General features: G+C 36.8%; 1 protein-coding gene across 2 annotated transcripts; it reads right to left on the bottom strand.

Annotated features, from left to right (window-relative positions):
- Positions 1–4,372: 4,372 nt before the first annotated feature.
- LOC145014973 (NADH:ubiquinone oxidoreductase, 17.2kDa subunit) lies at positions 4,373–6,680 on the bottom strand. Of its 2 annotated transcripts, none has more exons than XM_078973420.1 (8): positions 6,331–6,680; positions 5,965–6,027; positions 5,798–5,850; positions 5,620–5,671; positions 5,439–5,504; positions 5,278–5,337; positions 4,918–4,996; positions 4,373–4,615 (listed from the first exon to the last, which is right to left on the bottom strand). In XM_078973420.1, coding segments are annotated over exons 1-8 (438 nt in total). In that variant the 5' UTR covers positions 6,332–6,680; the 3' UTR covers positions 4,373–4,551. The 2 variants fall into 2 exon arrangements, with proteins under 2 accessions (XP_078829546.1, XP_078829545.1); XM_078973419.1 differs by having other exon boundaries at positions 6,335–6,677.
- Between the last annotated feature and the right edge of the window lie 12,010 nt (positions 6,681–18,690).

Raw genomic sequence — 18,690 nt, 5'->3', positions numbered from 1 at the left:
GATTCTAGTCTAGCCATAGAGGTGTTGAATGTGTTCTCATATACACGAGTTGACATTACAAATGTTGGGGCACCGCAACGCCCTTCAATTTTATCGGAGAACTAGAGGTGTGTGCCCAAAAGTTCGATTCAATCTAGTCCCAAAAAAAAAAAAAAAAAAAAAAACTTCATTGGATATGGGGAAAGATAATATTCAGATTAGTGTGTGGGTTTATTTGGTTTTGGTCTTAAAATAAGTTTTAATGAATTCAATATACATTGGATTAGTATTAGGGATGTTATTCGAGTTGGAACCGAATCGAACCGATCCGAACCCAAATAAACCGAAAACTGAATAAGGGTAATTGTATGAACCGACAACCGAACCAAATAAGTAATACGGGTTCGGTTCGGTTCGGGTATTATTCGGTTCGGTTCGGTTCCGACCCGAATAACCAAAATAACATGTAGAAGATGATTAAGGAGCCAAATAATCCGAATAAACCGAATAACATTTACAAATAACATTTACAATGTGATTATAAATACTGTATTTTGTATGACTTGAATGGAGTTTGATCATAGTAGAAACTAGAAAACAACGATGATGAGACGATTATTTTTTCCAAACGCAAGGGCCGACTTTTTTTTTTTTTTTATCGTCAATGGACTTTGAAGTTTGAACTTTGAACCGATGATGATCGATCAATGAGTCTAGGTTATCGTAAGTCGCAAGGGCAGTAGCCGCAACTATCGATCAAAGAGTAATGTCGCAAGGATGAGAAAAACCTTAATCGATCAAAGAGTAATGTCGTCGAATCGTCGATTTGGTGTAATACGAATGATCGAATTCGATTGCATTGATTTTTTTGGTGTATTACGTGGGTTTTGTTGGGTAATGATCGATAGAAAAGAAGATCGAATAAGCAATCGTGTTAGGAAAAAAATGTAACTTTTCATATTCGGTTCGATCCATTTGGACCGAATAAGCCCTTATTTAGGTAACCCGAACCGAATAACCCGAAAACCAAATAAGCCTTATATAGATACCCGAAAACCGAATCGAATTGCTTATTCGGGTCTAATTTGGTTCGGTCCGGTTCAGTTAGTATTGTATATGATTCAGATTTTCTAATGATCCGGCTTTTTGATATTATTTAAGAAAAATTAACTTCAACCATATATATATATATATATATATATATATATATATATATATATATATATATATATATATATATATATATATATATATATATACCATAAAAAGCATTTACTAGATTTTGCTTAATTTTAAGAGGTACAAGCTTTTAAACATTATATACAATAATTTTATGCATCGGAGAATAATAAATCTTATCCGGTCAAAGACAAATTTTGAATAGGTCTTCTAAGCTTATCTTCAAATTGAATGGGTTAAATATGAAAAAGTCAAATAAGATGATGATGATAAGATTTTGAATGGGTTAAAGTTTGACCAAATGTTCCTCATATCCAATTGAATCAGTAAATACTAAATCTTATCCGGATCAAATAAGATGATGATAATAAAATTTTGAATGGGTCACAGTTTGACAAAGTGTTCCTCATATCCAATTGAATCGGTAAATACTAAATCTTATCCGGTCAACATTTATGAAAAAGTCAAATAAGATGATGATGAAAAGATTTTGAATGAGTCAAACTTTGACCAAGTGTTCCTCATATCCAATTAAATCGCTAAATACTGAATCTGTCAATAATAATGAAAAAGTCAGATAAGTTGATGATAAGATTTTGAATGGGTCAAAGTTTGACTAAGTGTTTTTCATATCCATTTGAATCGGTCTAATACGATGTACCCGTTATAAAGCATTCCATATAAACTAGAAGAGACAAATTGATCTAACATTCGTCTATCATGAATACCTTGCCATTGACTGCAAAACCTTGGTTCTCTCTCATGCTCGCTACCTCCTCATTTGGTTTTTCTTTCTATTAAAATCGAATAAGCCCAAAAATGTCTTACGTTTAATCCTAGCCCAGGTATAAGAAATTTTTATCTATTCGTCATTTTGTTTAACAAATTTTTTATGTCATTTTGTTGATTCGCACCCGTCGCTTTGCGCGAGTAAATGGCTAGTGTGTGTGTGTGTGTGTGTATATATATATACACACACACACACACACAGTATAGAAAAATTGAAAGAGTTCACAAGTGTCAAATAAGATAAAGCCAATTGGGATTTTATAATACCCGATATTTGAAAATGTAGATTGGATAATTTTTAGATTTTTGAAAAATCCGATATGATTTGTGCAACTCTATCGAGGACTGCAAAGTGTGGGGACTAAAGGAAGAACGAGTTGAAAGTCAAGTTTGAACATAAAATACCGGTAAAAATGGAAAAGTAGTTATTGACACATTGACATTTGTTATTATGGGTTTATGGTTCAGAAGTTACCGTTGCACTACCACTACTACGTCTTTGATACTAAAATGATGAGATGGCAGCTATCAGTCTATTGTTATCAATCACTGGCTACATATGTTACTACCGCAACGTGAAGGTCTTGAAAATAATCATCTAAAGTACTTTTAACCAATCATGTAACATTCAATCGTGTTATTTATCAATACCATATAACTATTAGGTTATATAGAGATATACAATTTCCGAATCTCGAATAGACCTTAATACGAATTTAGGTGTTGTTTGTTTTTTGGAAAAAAACCTCTTCAAACCTCTTACTGCTGCGTGGCGCAGCACACACGCAACACTTTTCACCTCGCAGTTGTTTGTTTTTTAGAAGTCTTCTGAGTCAAAAACCTCTGCGCAGGCTCTGTTTGGCGCAACACTTGTACTGCCTCTTCTAACTTCTTCCAACCTCTTCTTCTTCTTTTTTTATTGCTGAAATTTTGATTTTATGTTATTAAAATTTTATTTCACATTTTTTTTCCGTTTTTTTTTTCGTTTATTCTTATTGAATTTATTTTTCATTTTTTTTATATTCAATAATGATAATTTCTTGATGAAATATCATTATTTTTTACTAAAATATATTTATTTTTTGTTGAAATATCATTCTTTTTTACTGAAATATCATTAATTTTTACCGAAATATTATACATTATTAAATTTTACGTATTAAAAAACTATTTTCGGTTTATAAAATTAGTTTATTTTAATTTTTTAATATCTGCAGCAGTATGCAGATATTAAAAAAACAAACACACTTCTTATTATAGTCTGCAGCCGTTTGGTCCACCTCTTCTTCTACTGCAGAGGTGATCCGCAGACTTCATGAATTTTTGCTTCAGAAAATCAAACAGCACCTTAGTAATGCCTAAACTGAAGTTATCATTTATATGTTTGTGATACTAAGTAATGCTATGTCGAAATATTGCCTAAAAGGTGGCTTATAATATTATATTGCTTAAAGATAAATTATTGTCACATTTAGAATTCAAAATGGCGAATGGCACCACCAACGCAAAAATTGATAAATTAATAACAATATAATAAATATTAATACATGACAATATAAATCGATAGAAGAAAATTCTAACTTGTTGACAAAGAAAACCAAATCCATCTCACATGTTTAAAAGATTACTTATTTTGATCGATTACCTAATGTATTTAGCCTAAATATCGTCACGTGTCTTTAGAAAATTTGCCCATTTGGGCCCTTCAGAGTATCAGTTTTACCTAATCCTTTTCAAGCTATCAGAGTATCAGTTTTTACAACCTCTGTTGTGTTTTGCTTGTTTTGCTTGCAGTTTACCTATCCTTTTATAAAGGAACTAGAAAAGCTAAATATGTTGGGAGCATCCACTCCAACCACCAAAAATGATTAAAGTTTATAAATTAGTACTCATCTTAAATCTTCATGTGTCATATTTAATAAAAAAATAATAATTTTTTAATATATTTATTTGACACAAGTCACCATTTAACATGAATAAATGATATATAGGAGGATATTAAATTTTTCATAAATTAATTATAACTACCAAGAAAAGAATTTATACATTAATCTAAATAACATTATTACAAAAGATATTACAAAAAAACGTTACAAGTAGTTCAATATAACATATTGTATGCAAACTTTTAATTTGAAATTCTAATTCGTCGTTTTTTAATGTAAACAAGTTTCCATAACTTAACAATCATATGAAACTTAAAATAATAAAAAAAAAATATATATATATATATATATATATATATATATATATATATATATATATATATATATATATATATATATATATATATATCATAACCATTATGTTTCAATAAAATAATATAACTATAAACTATTGAACATATATTTTCTAATATGATACGGTTTAAATAAAAATAAAAGTAGAAGCTACATAATCACCATCTTGGTGCCATTTAAACGTGTTAAAATCAAATAACACCCAAATATTTCATAAAATAATAAATCATATACCTCATAAGACATATTCCATTAGCAAGTCATTGGTAAACGTGCCTCACCCCACACTACTCATGGGTCATGATGGTAAATCAAAATTTTACATGTCTACAAAACGTCTCAATTTGAAAACAAGTAACCATAATCATGTAGGAGGTTGCCACGTGCCTGGTCTAAAAGACGCACCTGACCCTGTCGGCTCTGCTGACCTGTAAAGTACATTAACAAACACAATATAGAGTCAAGACCTCAAGGGTTTAAGTCATTAGTGTAAGAGTTTTAATTCCAATACAGATTAGGTTTCTTGTAGTGAAGACAGTATAAGCGGGCCACTTTGTACTTGAGTTTTAAATTCCAATGTATATTAGGGCTCCTTGTGACGGCCCTCCCCGGGTTTTTACGTCAGCTAACTAGTGGACCACTGTGTACCTGATTGACACCTGACAGTAATGCTCTTGGGCAGGACAGTGTGGGCCAAAAAAAAATGTAGAATCTAGAGCGGTGGACGTACTCTCGATCTTGTTTTGCTTGATCTTGAATTTCCTTCTCCTTTTGTTTCTTGATACTCGTTTGTGTGGAAGATTTATTATCTTCAAGAGAAACATTCACAACATCCAATTATATCAATGTTAAATCCAAATGCAAAAGCAACTTTCACTGCTATAATTACGCAGATTTTTCAAACGTTTATTGTCCTTATAAGAAAGAGGTAAAATGCTATAATAAAAAGAGAAAGGAAAATACGTTGCTATTACTTGCATTAAACCCTTTTTTTTTTCAAAAACTTGGGTGAGTTTCGGATATAATTTAATGTCAAACTTATAAATGATATAGAGAAATATGAATTAAGATGTTTAGTTTATTAGTTTACCTTGTGAGTCAACTGGCAGCTGCTGAATGAAACTTTTGAGGTCTGGGCCATCACCTTTTCCTGTAGAAAAGTATTAGAATATGTTTTGATCGATTTATTTTCCATTGAAGTAAAGTAAATATAATATTAATAAATATATATATAAAAAAGGTGTAGCTTACCCATGCTTGTTATTTTACGACCACTGCCTTCCCTAGCTTTCCTTTCTTCCTCTTCCTTCTTCAGCACTTTATCACATACAAGAAATTATTAATAGGATAAGAAAAACTTCATGTTTATTACATATTCAAAAATCAATTTAGCATAAGAATGAAATATAAACAGAAAGCTAATGAAACTTACATGCAACATTTTCTTTAACACGTTGGCGCCTTGCCTCCAGCATAGCCATTTCCTAATACCAATATAATGAGTTTATGTTCTTTCTTTAATGATATAATCCTTACATTACTTTTTTTAAACAGATAAAAAAAGATCCATGTGGTCAACCCAAATGTTTGGGTCAAAGATTGGAATTCACCTCTGGTGTTGGAGCTATCTTTCGTTGCCCATTCAGCCAACATATCCATTCAACTACAAACAAAATCATACAGCTCTTGAATATGAAAACACAAATCAAAATGAGATCATTTCAGAGAATCAGACATAACTCATGGTAAATAACTGATGTTTGTTGTATAGACTTACCTGGAATTGAAGTCGGATCATCATCCCCTTTGGCTTTGAATTCTACCCATCGTTTCTCCTTCACTGTTGCATCAAAAGGATAATTTTTGTAAGATGTAGTTGTGTAAAATGTGTAAGATCTATAATCTATTTTTCTTTTTTTGAAAAGAAGGTTAGTGAGAATCAACTATACAAGGTACAATCAGCAAAAAACCAAGCTTGTTTTTTCGCAGAGAATCAGAAGTACGGGTTATGTTGTGATTATCAAACTAAGGTTGAATTGATCGCAAATACAAATTGAATCGATCATGCTTCATTGAAACTAAAATAAACATGACGGACTTGAACTAAATGAAAGTGATCAAGGGAGAAAGAAAGGGGACGCACTTACTGATACCGTCTATCTGTTCAGTACGAACATAGTATTGATTTCCGGCTTTATCGGCTCCTATAAACGTCCGATTTCTGACTATGGCTGTTAACTTCGACCAAATTCTCGACATTGCTCGCTGATGAGCGTCAATACTACCTTCTAATCGTTTCTATTTGTGAACAAAAGAATCAAACATGTAAGATGTGGATAAATTTAGGGGAAATCAATCAAAATAGGATCAACAACGATCGAAGGGGGGTTTTGTCGATCAAGGGTTTCGTTGCGTCAGTGCGGACTACCACAAGGTTAGCTCAAATTGTATAATCGACCCTTATGGTTTGAGAAGCTACGTACAACCCCCAAATCTTTTCAGTCAGCATGTCATCCACAACCATCAACTTCTTTTCGGGTTTTTAAGGAAAATGTCAAAATGGGATAGCGTCAAACAAAATGGATGCCAAATGGTGGGGGGCCTAAGGCCTTAAGGTGCATAATTATAAGCCTACTACAAAATTACTGAGTCTACTAGTGAAATGGTTGGCTAGCCAAATTATGAATCTACTTCTCAATAGTGGGCTCAATGCTTAATTTATGGGGTTGGCTAAAAAGACACCCCATATTGCAATATGGACATCTAAATAATTTTTTAAATATTTTTATTGACTGAAATTGTATTGTTTTCCGAAAAAGCTGATTAAAAACAATTAATTATTGGTTAACTTTTTAAAAAGTGATCAATGGGGTGTTCAAGGGGTGTCTTATTAGCAACACCCTTAATTTATATTTGAGCATATGAATATATAAAGGCATAGGCTATCCATTAAGCGACGAAGTTAAAACCAAAGTAAAAAAATAGCATTTTTTTTTAATAATGTACAACATTTGGAGATTGGAGCTCTCTTATGTTCATTTAAAAAGATCATGTTGTTTTTAAAAGAGTTAGGTTATTATATTTAGACTTTAAATATTTTTTATTTATAATATAGGATAGCCTATATTTTTTACTGGGTAGCATCGTAGTATAAAACAAATTACGAAAAAATTTATGCTTCTAGACGAAATTTGAGGGGTACTACGAGTTACCCCAGACATCCATATGAATCCACCCCTGATGTTTGTGTGTTGTAAGCCAATGACATGGTATTTGGTTGTGTTACAAGCCAATGACCAGTGTAACACCCGGTTTTAGTGACATTCTAATTTTGAGACGTCGGGCCGGAATTTGATCAAGTGATAGTATTGGGTTTCAAAAGAATAATGTTAAGCCCCTTTTTGAATGTTGGCAATGTTGGATTCAGTGATTAAAGCCATTGATTTGTGCCTTGAAGCAAAGGGTAAAATTAGGAAGGTGATATCTTGGGCTTATTGCATGAATTAAGGATTTTAGTTTGATAAATTTTTAGTCATAAGTAACTAGATAAGATTGTGGGGCTCGTCGATACCTTTTCGTGCATATAAATAACGTCGAAAATGGAGTTGAAACGAAGAAGTTATGGTTGTTTAAAGTTGAATTGGAAGTTTGGGTTTTGCCCTACATAAGACGTAGCTTGCTGAATTTCGATCGTGTTTTTAATGGGCTATGCATTGTGTAACTTAGGTTATGCAGGGCGTAACTGCTGATGACCAAAACCCAAATCCTAAGGTTTTAGACCCTATTTAAGAGCTCTAACTTTTTGGAACCCTTCCCATTACAAACATCCATCATCTCAAACCGTTATTTTGAAACCCTAGCCATCAATGGTGAGATTTGGAAGCATTAGTGTGGTTTTTATGTGAATTCATGAAGAAGGAGTCCGTTAGAGAAGCAAGTGTGAGCTCCAACCTTTGTAGATCAAGACTTTGCACTTCATCACCAATCTCCAAAAGGTATAAAGCTTACATCTTGATGTTCCATTTGTTTAATCTAATTAGCTCATGGGTTTTATACTTTTTATCCCATAATCTTGGTCCTTGTGAGTATGGGTTACCCCAGACCATTTGAATGCCTCCTTCTATTGTTTTTGAGGATATAGAGTCATAAAAATGAGAGCTTGGACACTCTCATCCGTCCATGCATGAGTTCTTGAGCAATAGATAACTTTATGGACCTAGGTATTGGTTTTGTACTCTTTGTGACCATTGTTAATACATGAAAAATGAACCTCTAGCAATCTGAAGCAATCATGATCTGAAGTCAACTTGTATCCTAGATGTGAAGTGTTCCGAAGCAAGATCAATTCTGAGATCAAGATACTCAGAAGTCGGGAGTCTATAATAGCATTAATTTCTTTTTGTCTTTTTATTGATGTAACAGTTCGTAGGACTAAAACGTGTGTATCTTATTAGTGTCAGATTTTCAAATACTTAGTTTTATCCAATCATTATAATGTGTCATTGGTTTGTACCAAGTTCCTCCTTTGCTATATAAGGAGTGAATGTTTCATGAGTTTGTAACTAAGAATAGATTTATCGATATTCTCTTCACATCAATCCAATATCTCTTGCAAGTCAAACTTGATTCATTTACATTCTTCTTGTCTTACATTGTCTTTGCATTTATTATAATCAATCTTACTTCATTTATCACTTGAATACTTTGTTGAATATCATCTTCGTGTCTTGACTGGTTTACCAGACTTGACTGGACCAATTTATTAGAAGCAGACGTTAATCTTAAAGTGTTAATTCCAGGTTTGAGTTTTCAAACCTTGTCCGCACATAGATCTTGTTCTCTCAATTGGTATCAGATCATGAGTGGTTGTCCTTTGAATCCATATAGTTGATCTGAGATTACCTTGGTATCTTAATCATTTTTGTGTTCAAGATAAAAATTCTTCTATATACCACTTTTGCTCTAATACTCTAACTTCAATGGTTGCTCCTAATTATTTTGAGTTCAGACACACCCGAAAGTGTGCCCGAATCCCTCAAACCAAGGCTCTGATACCAACTTGAAATATCCTAAAAATACAAGCCAAATTTTTTGTTTTGAAAAATGTTATAAAAACTATAATCACCCATAATCAATAAGAAATCCAAGTGTCATATATATCAAAATCTCATATCAAATACCGTATCAAAATCAAATGAGAAAAATATCAGAGTCTCAATCAATCATAGGCTGAAAGTTGTGGTGTGTGTCATGCGATCATCCTGAGCCCTTCACTTTGCTAGTGGAAGTACCTGAAACCAAAACTAAAAACTGTAAGCACGAAGCTTGGTGAGCTCCCCCAAACTACCGCATACCATACAATAACACATATAACACATACTGGGCCTTGCCCATTGCATCGGGCTCCACCCAGCATCGGACGAATCCGGCATTAGGGCCCGCCCAACATCGAGTCCCGCTCAACATCGAGCCTCGCCCAGTATTGGACCGAAGTCCGGCATAACTTGGGCCCCGCCCGGCATCGAACCGGAGTTCGATATAAATAAACTGAACATAACATAAACATAAAAATATAACATAATCACATATTCTGCATCGGGCTTGCCCAGCATCGGACCGAAGCCCAGAACATATAACACATAACATAAACATGCATGAATCACAAAGACATCAAGCATACATAACTACTTCTCGGGACCGCCCCAGCATCGAACCGAAGTCCAGAAACATATAAATTGCATCGGGCTTACCCCGACATACTGCAACTACATCAACAGGCCAGACCCGTTCTTACTGGAGGAAAACTCGCCTCTTAATCTAGCTGCTGAAAACTCGTGCAAAGGTAACACTATTTGCTACTCCAATTACTCCCCGACTATAATGACCAAATAAACACTTAGTCAAAAACTAAAAGTTCTACTATGGGTAAAATGGCTATTTTACCTTTTGATCTAATTTGGACCATGACCCAAGCCCAATCCTTTCTAGTCCTCACTAAGGCCAATTAATTCACCAAATGGCCTAATTTTCTAAATTGGGCCCAACTCTTCAAATGGGCCTTCCTTTCAAGCCCATTAGTCCTTAGGCCCTAATCTGACTTATAAAGGCCCATCACGACCCACTACTACTATGTCCAAGACTTGGCCCAAACCAAGGCCCAATAAAAAAAGTCCACCGACTGAGCGTACCTCTCTGTGCGTTGTGCGTACTGCTGAAAAGGCTTGTACGCTGTGTGTACTGGCGTGTACGCCCAGCGTACTCTCCTGTTAAGCTCTTTTCTCCAAAATTGCTTAATCCCTTAAGATACTACATCCAAACTACAGATCTGAGTCTCATGCTTCGTCCTAACCCATAAAGTTGATCACTTGGTGGCTTGCAACCCACCAAATGAGCCCAACACTAAAAATGACAATGAACTTTCATGGAAATGGCTAAATCTCTTGTATGGCTTCATAAAAAGCCCTAAAGCTTGCAACTTTATAGCTAAAGGAACCCATCCAGCTTCAAGGGTGGCAACCCTAAGCTCAAAACGAAGTTGCATGGCCAATATCCAATCTTTGGACCTAAAAAGGTCTAAATCTTCAAAACCCTAGATCTATGATTCTAGAAGGAATGATGAGCTTGATCCAGATCCTTGAGCTCAAGATACTCAAGTGCTTCTTCCCCAACCTCTCCTTTCCTCTTTCAAGCCTTTCTTCACTAAAATAAGCTCAAAAATGTCAAACACACACAAGAAAGGAGTATGAAACAAACTAGGGTTTGTCTAAGGGTGAGGGACAGGTGAGGAGGCCAAAGGGGAGGCTATAATGGGGTATTTGTAGGTCTTAAACCCTAAAATTAGGGTTTGGCATCTGCCCGCTTACGTTGGGCGTACGCACACGAGTCCCTCGAATCCAATGGCCATTACGCCCCGCGTACGCCAGGTTACGCCCAACGTACAACTTATAGACGACCCATCTTCTTGGCCCAAATTTCTAAGGTCCAATGTCCAAGTGTTATTCCAAGGCTAATATTAATTTACATAATTTAAATAATACCTCAAGGAACGGATGTTACAAAGTTGTTTGATGAAATGCCTGAACGAAACGAGGTTTCATGAACTGCTTTAATTTCTGGTTATTTAAAATATGGTAGAGTGGATGAATCCATCTGATTATTTCAAAGAAACTCGTTCCTGAATGTAATTTCTTGGACAGTTGCAAAATAGTGGGGTGTAGTCAAATGGGATGCACTTAAAATCAATAAAACTCTTCATGGAAATTTTAAGATCCGGGGTAAACCCAAATGATGTTACATTCGTTTCCATTGTAAGAGATTCTACTGAAATGGACAAATTTTCATTTGGAATGACCCTTTTGAGTTTAGCTATTAAACTTGGATATGAAGACGATGTGTCACTTTAATAAAATTCAGTTTAAGATTGGGTAAAATGGAAATGGCTCGTGGAGTATTTGAAAGAATGGGGAAAAGAGATGTGATTTCTTGGATAACATTCTTGGATATGTATCTCTTCACTAGAGACCTTTTACAAAACAATGATGGAAAAGAATTGCGAGGAACTTCAAAACCTCAAGTTTTGGTCCCGGTTAAATAGCTCTTGTTATTCCTAAATCCATCTCTTTTTGCATGCATAAGGGTAAATTGGTAAAATTTGGGTTTTGTTTATTGTAACATGCCAAGTATGTTATGGTCAAAGTGACACATGGGAAAGAGTTTGAGAAGGATGTAGTGATGCAACAACTTGTAAATGAAGATGGAGACCAGGTCTGCTAAAATCAACAATAGGTACAGTGAATTACTGATAATTGGTCTTGGGGTTTGTTGGTTAAAGGAAGCTTTTGCTTTTGATAATAACACTGAATGTCAAGTATAGGGATGTAATTGGTTGAATAATAGCACCAGAAATGTTATGGTTAAGGTTAAGGCCCTGGAAATCTGTTTTGGAGGGCCTTTTTAGTTCTTATGGATGTTGAATTTGTTCATTTTGGAGGTTTTTAAAAAGTAGTATTACAAAAGTTACTTCTACTTTTCTTGGTAATTTGATAAAATAGAAGATGAAAGTATAAAATCAAAAATTAGCTTTTTATCGAAGCTTGACCTCATTCAATTGAATAAATAACAATGTACATGCATATGCATGTGTATATGTATATGCATATGCATATGTTCCAAGATTCATATACTTATTCATATGTATATGACAAAATTGCAAAATTGGTCCCTGTGGTTGGCAAAATTCTGTGGTTTTTGTCCAAAAAAGTTTTGCGGTTAAATAATGGTCCAATTTTGGATACTTTGTGTGGTTTTGGTCATTATGGTTGTATTTCTGTGTGGTTTGGTCCATACTCCATCTGAAATGACCAATATGCCCTTAAATATTTCCTTTTTAACTTATTTTATTTAATTTATTATTATTTTAATTAAAAGAAAAAGAAAAAGAAATTATCACCCCCACCCCACCCTACCCAACTTCTCTCTCCCTCTCTCTCTCTCTCTCTCTCTCTCTCTCTCTCTCTCTCTTCTCTCTCTGTATGATCCTCCAGATGGAAAAGAAACCCAAGTCGTTCTTAAAGGTGTTCTCCACCAGATCCATTGTAGGCGTCATCGTCCCATGCTTCTCCTTCGTACCCGTGACAACCACCATTCACATCTGTTTCTTCGATGACCATCATGCCATCGTCACATCTGAACATGTAACGCCCGTAGATTATGGCTAGTCAATTTAGAGACGATAAGCGTAAAAAATGAGTTTTTGATAGAATATTATTTAGAATAAATAATCTTAACTAATGTGTAGTATAGGTTACAAGGATTCCGTACATATAAAGAATGCCGAAGTCCGAGTTATAACGAAGAAGTTATGACATGTCGAAGTTTCGCGACAAAACATGTACGACACAGCGTGATGTGAATCATGAATTTATGTTAGAGCAATATTTAGCCTTACCGATCTAAATGAAAGTCGTAGATTTCGTTAAACCATGAGCGTGCATAAAAAGAACGTCCAAATCTGACTTCGTATGAGGAAATTATGATTTTTCTAAGTTCCAGCTTAGTAGTATGCAACGTGAAACTCGAACTTGAGATCAAGTGATTTTTGGTCGAAGCAATCTAAACAAGAATCGAATATATCGTTATTAGTAGTGCAATGGTGAAAAGACAAATGAAAACGGACATTGGATGAAGAAGTTATGAATTTATAACAGAGTTTTCCTGTCTCGTCCTACTAAAAATAAACAATAAAAATAAAGTCGAAATCAGCCGACGGAGTCTAAACGAAAGTTGTAGAGCTTAGTCTCACCTACGCTTGGATATAAAGAACGTCGAAAACGGAGTTATTATGAGGAAGATATGAATTTTGGAAGTTTTATAAATAATTAGAATGTATTTATTTAATTAATAAATTCGGATATTATCCGAAGAGAGGAGTCACCGGTCTGATCCGAAGGGTACGCCTCGCGTAACCTTTAAGTACGCCCAGCGTACCTCGGTCTTATGTGGTCCAAGAGAGAGCCACAATTCACCACCCGAAGCTCGACACATGGAAGGCTGATCCGAACTACGCCCCGCGTAGTGCCTCGGTACGCCCAGCGTAGTCCGAGGATCAGACCCTATATAAAGGGTGCGAGGCTGCCGAGTTTCTTTGCTTATTTTCTCTTCTCTCTCTCCCATTTTGCATCGATTTTCGTGTAAGAGATATCCCGAACCCCGGTATCATTTTCGAGCCCCGAAGCAAGTCCCGAAGCCCTGAAGATCCCGAGAAGTGAAATTTCCAAGCCGAAGCTCTGCCCGCAGAAACCCGATTTTAGTGAAGATCTCCCGATTTCACCTAAGAATACTACTTCTACAAGCCGTAGCGATGTCCGATCATCTTCTGATCAAGTGAGTGTATAGTCCCTTTCATAAACACGATTTTAATACAAGTATCGGTTGAATGTATTACATCTATGTTATGTGTGAGTGTGTAGTTACTTTCTTCTAACACATAAATATAAAGTATTAACTATGAAATACATGCTATGTGTTATATATTATTTGTCTATTTGATATGGGCTTGGAATTGATGTTTTTATACGAGTGTTAAATGATTTAAAATGTGTTTGTATTTATATCTACAAAAATGTTGGGTAGAACATGGGTAGATGGAATAGTTGGTGACGATGCGACTTCGTGCCTACTGAGTAAGCCTTGGTGACGATGTAACTTCGTGCCTATTGAGTAAAACCTTGGTGATGATGCGACTTTGTGCCTATTGAGCAAGCCTTGGTGACGATGCGACTTCGTGCCTATTGAGTAAAACCTTGGTGACGATGCGACTTCGTGCCTATTGAGTAAAACCTTGGTGACGATGTGACTTCGTGCCTATTTGATGAACCTTGGTGACGATGTGACTTCATGCCTGTTGAGTAAACCTTGGTGACTATGGAGTTAGCGCCTAATAGCTATGGATTTAGTATTTGATAGATAAACTTTGGCAACAATGGACTTCGTGCCAATTCCTTAGGTAAATCCTTAGGAATGAATGAATGAAGGATAGTGGGTTCTTAGGTAAACCCTTGAGAAAATAAAGGAGATATGGGGATGGATATTTGGGTTGATTGTTTGATGATTGAATATAATAAATGTATTATTGTGGGTTGAAAACCCTATATGCTCACCAGGATCCCAAGCCTGACCTACTCAGTTTTCTTTGTATCACAGGTATCAATACGAAGACATATTTCACTGAGAGATTAAAGGAGATGTAAATCATTAGTGTAAATAAATATAAGTTCTGTTTATGCTTATGTGTTTGTATCGGAACATGACATCCCGAGATTTTGTTATATAATGAAAATACATTCTCTTTGAGAAACGCTTTGATAAATTCTCATCATATTTTGTTTTGGGAACAAATTCCGCAAAAATTTTCTTTAAACGATTACTCTGATTTTAAAACCAAAGCATAAACAAATCGGTATTTTCTATCCGTGAAATTCGGGATGTCACATAACACCTATAACTAAAACCCCAAATGTAACGACCCAAAATTTTAAAGAAAATTTTCACTTTTAATTAATAAAACATAGTAGCATAAACTATGAAATCCCAACATAATTGTTTTCAAACCAACGATTCATTACAAATTATTCAAATCATCAGAGTGTTCCCAAGACCTAATAGTGAAAGAGAGAGAGAGAAAGAGAGATAGAGTGCACACTGCACCATCACGCCTTGCCATTGCCCTTGGGCTCAGATGTACCTGAAACAAATCAACAACCTATAAGCGAAATGCTTAGTGAGTTCCCCAGAGCATACCACACACTACACATACACATATCATGTTTGCTAATTAAAGCTACACACATATCACTTAATCCATGCATACATAAAACATGTAATAGTACCATGGGTAACCTACATGGTCTTTACCTAGGACTGTCATGGGCTCCCCCACATGGTCTTATATCCAATGCCATGGGCTACCCCACATTGTATTTACCTTGGACTACCCCATATGGTCTTACATCCAATGTCATGGGCTACCCCACATGGTCTTTACCTAGGACTGTTATTGGCTACCCTACATGGTATGACATCCAATGCCACGGGCTCCCCCCTGGGTCTTCATGCAAAACACACAATCACATATCATATCAAAATATAAAATGGCTAACACATATATCATAATCACATAATGGGCCGACCTTGGTGCCTTAGACTCATGGGTATGGTGAGAAGACTCACTTCTGCCTGTTGAATACAAAAGTTGCTCTCCTAACAGTCCAAAATCTCCTGTGCTGAATAATAATATTAATCAATGTTAGGACCTTAGATTAGTCAAAGGAAAAACCCAAGCTCTAAACCCATCCATGAGGCCCAATTATCCTTCCCTTGCTAATGGGCCCAAAATCTAAGTCCAAAATTACTAATGGGCCTTTTGGCCCAATAAGGCCCAACCAATATATCCATGGCCCATAACATATGAAATAGCTCATAATTCACAGAATGCAACCAATCCAATAACCAAAATTGAGGCCCAAAACAGATTCGGCCCAATCTGTAACGCGTACGCTTGGCGTACCATTCTGGTACGCGCAGCGTACTGGGGTCTTAAGGACTACACGCAACGTACATTGAGTACGCTCACCGTACTTCCAAATTAAGCACCTTCTCCATTAAGTGATTAATACCCGATTCCTTTGTGTCCAAAAGCCAGATCTGAGTTGTTTAATACATCATAAGGCATAAAGTTGACAACTTTATGTCTTTACATGCTTCATAAACACCCAACATCCCCATTAAGACTTTCCATGGTCTTTAACCCATGAATGAGGCCAATACTTCCACCAAGACTCCATTTTTATGTTGAAAAAGGACTAAGGGACCTCAGATTTGCCATTTCCATTCTCTGGAGTTGCTTAACTCCCAAGAAAAGGTCCAAAATCAACTAAAGGGACAAAACTAGAAACCCTAACTAGATCTGGTGATTAAGATGGAAAGGTGAAAACTTTATACCTCCATAAGCTTTGCAAGAAGACTATGATGCAAGATCTTGAAGCACCAAGTCGTTACAAGCTTGTTTAACCACCACTTCTTCTTAGGATGAACACTAAAATAGTCACAAATGCACTTTTAACGCTCACAATGGTCTCACAAGTTACTCTGGGGTGTAAGGACATTCTAAGGACATTCTAAGGCTGTCATCCGGAAGCCAGATAAGGAATAGGAGGATTCCAGTCAGTAGCAGTGCGAGTATGCAGCATATGGTGGAATTCAGTTAGTCAATCGTGGAGTGCTCTACGCTAAATGGTAGTAGAAGAATGCCCAGTGGATACTGGCGATGATGACCCGTACTGGGAGTAGCGGGAGTAATAGATTGGGTGAGGAAAGGGTCTTCGCAGTGGCAGAGGGGATAGATGTTTATGGAGCATTGCCTTGGGGACGTAGGGAAAGCACGCAAGGAAAGAAGGGATGAACCCCTACGGGGTCAGTGCAGTATTTGGAGATTACCAGAAAGAATAACGGTTGAGTAAGTTGTGTTCCAGGATGTTCAGGGTCAGGATGGACTCGAGATTATTATCTGTAAGGATCGATATTAGTCTGAAGGACTGAGCGGAAGGCTAGCGAGGGTAGGCAGCTGGTGTTAGAATGAATGGTGGGGTATTGGAGGCAGATCGCAGGCGGTGGATCCTAGTAAACTTCGAGGACGAAGTTTAGTTTAAGTGGGGGAGAGTTGTAACACCCAAAGTTTTGAAATCCAAGAAAGGGAAGAAAAGCCCTAATTTTAAGGGTAGACTCGGCGAGTCCAAGGAGGGACTCGGCGAGTCCAAGGAGGGACTCGGCGAGTCCGAGCGGGATCCGGGTCGAGGGGTAAGAGACCGACTCGGAGAGTCGGCCAAGGTGACTCGGCGAGTCTGGTCTGAACGAGGAAAACCCTAATCACGGGAGTTGTACTCTATTTAAAGGGTGTTACGTCCCTCCCTCAGCCCCCATATCACCCTAGAGAACCAGTACACCCTTGATTTCGTGTGAGCTTCCATCATTAAATAGATATAGCTTGGAGGAAGGAACTTTGGGAAAGGAACTTGAAGATCAAGAAGGTTTCTTCAAAGGAGGAGGTGTAGATCTGAGATCTACTCCAGTGGTGTTCATCTTGGAGGTAACAAGTTGCTATTTTCCCTTCTTTGCACCTAGATCTATGTGTGTATTTGGGCATTCATGGCACAAGACTAACCTTTCGAGCTAGGGGTTCAGATCTGAGGTTGTTACCTCAGATCCATGCTTATTTTGATCTAAAATCCCATAAAGTATCATCCCTTGAGTCGATTTTGAAGCCCCTTGGCCTTAAACCCTAGTTTATGGCATATTTTGCCTAGATCTCCTTCTTTACATGTAAAGTTTGCAACTTTACGTGAGGAATAGGCTTGGGAAGGGTAGATCTACAGTTTGGAGTCCATGCATGACTCAAAAGTCCTCTGCATGTAAGGAGAACTGAAGGGACTCGACGAGTCCTTTGAGTGGACTCAGCGAGTAGCATGAAGATGTGGAGAAACTCGACGAGTGGGAAGAACAACTCGTCGAGTTGTATGAAGATTGCCTTGTACTCGGCGAGTCTGTTCTTGGACTCGGCGAGTCAGGTCGCGAAACCCCAAACCCTTCGAGTTGAGACTCGAATCAGTGAGTCGGGTGGAGACTTAGTGAGTTGGACAGGTCAGGACTCAGAAATCGGCAGACTCGGCGAGTCATGGACTGACTCGGCGAGTCGAGTCTCGAATGGAAGGAATCTGATCATTTTGAACTCGACGAGTCAGTAGGGTGACTCGGCGAGTAGGGTTGACCTGGAAGGTTGACTTTGACCAGGACTTTGACCTTGATAGGGCTGACTTGGTTGTCTTTTGGGGGTCAGTTAGACTCAGTGTTGCATTGATATTGGTAGTTCGGGGAGCAAGGGGAGTAGGAGTTCCGTGAGTTGTCGGGCAGCAGCTAGTGAGATCATCAGCAAGTTCAGCCAGTGCAGGTG

This window comes from Lactuca saligna, chromosome 9 (genome assembly GCF_052625555.1).
Source record: "Lactuca saligna cultivar CGN05327 chromosome 9, ASM5262555v1, whole genome shotgun sequence".
NCBI lineage: Eukaryota > Viridiplantae > Streptophyta > Magnoliopsida > Asterales > Asteraceae > Lactuca > Lactuca saligna.
The sequence above is the reverse complement of the archived record's forward strand: the minus strand, read 5'-3'. Positions and strand labels throughout refer to the sequence as shown.

What these genes read in the sequence shown, in the direction of transcription:
- LOC145014973 (XM_078973419.1), bottom strand. Translation starts at nt 6,446, where the DNA reads ATGTCGAGAATTTGGTCGAAGTTAACAGCCATAGTCAGAAATCGGACG. An exon ending in TGATCCGACTTCAATTCCAG is followed by an intron (nt 5,851 to 5,964) that starts GTAAGTCTATAC and finishes TTTTGTTTGTAG; the next exon opens with TTGAATGGATATGTTGGCTG. An exon ending in AGATAGCTCCAACACCAGAG is followed by an intron (nt 5,672 to 5,797) that starts GTGAATTCCAAT and finishes TATTGGTATTAG; the next exon opens with GAAATGGCTATGCTGGAGGC.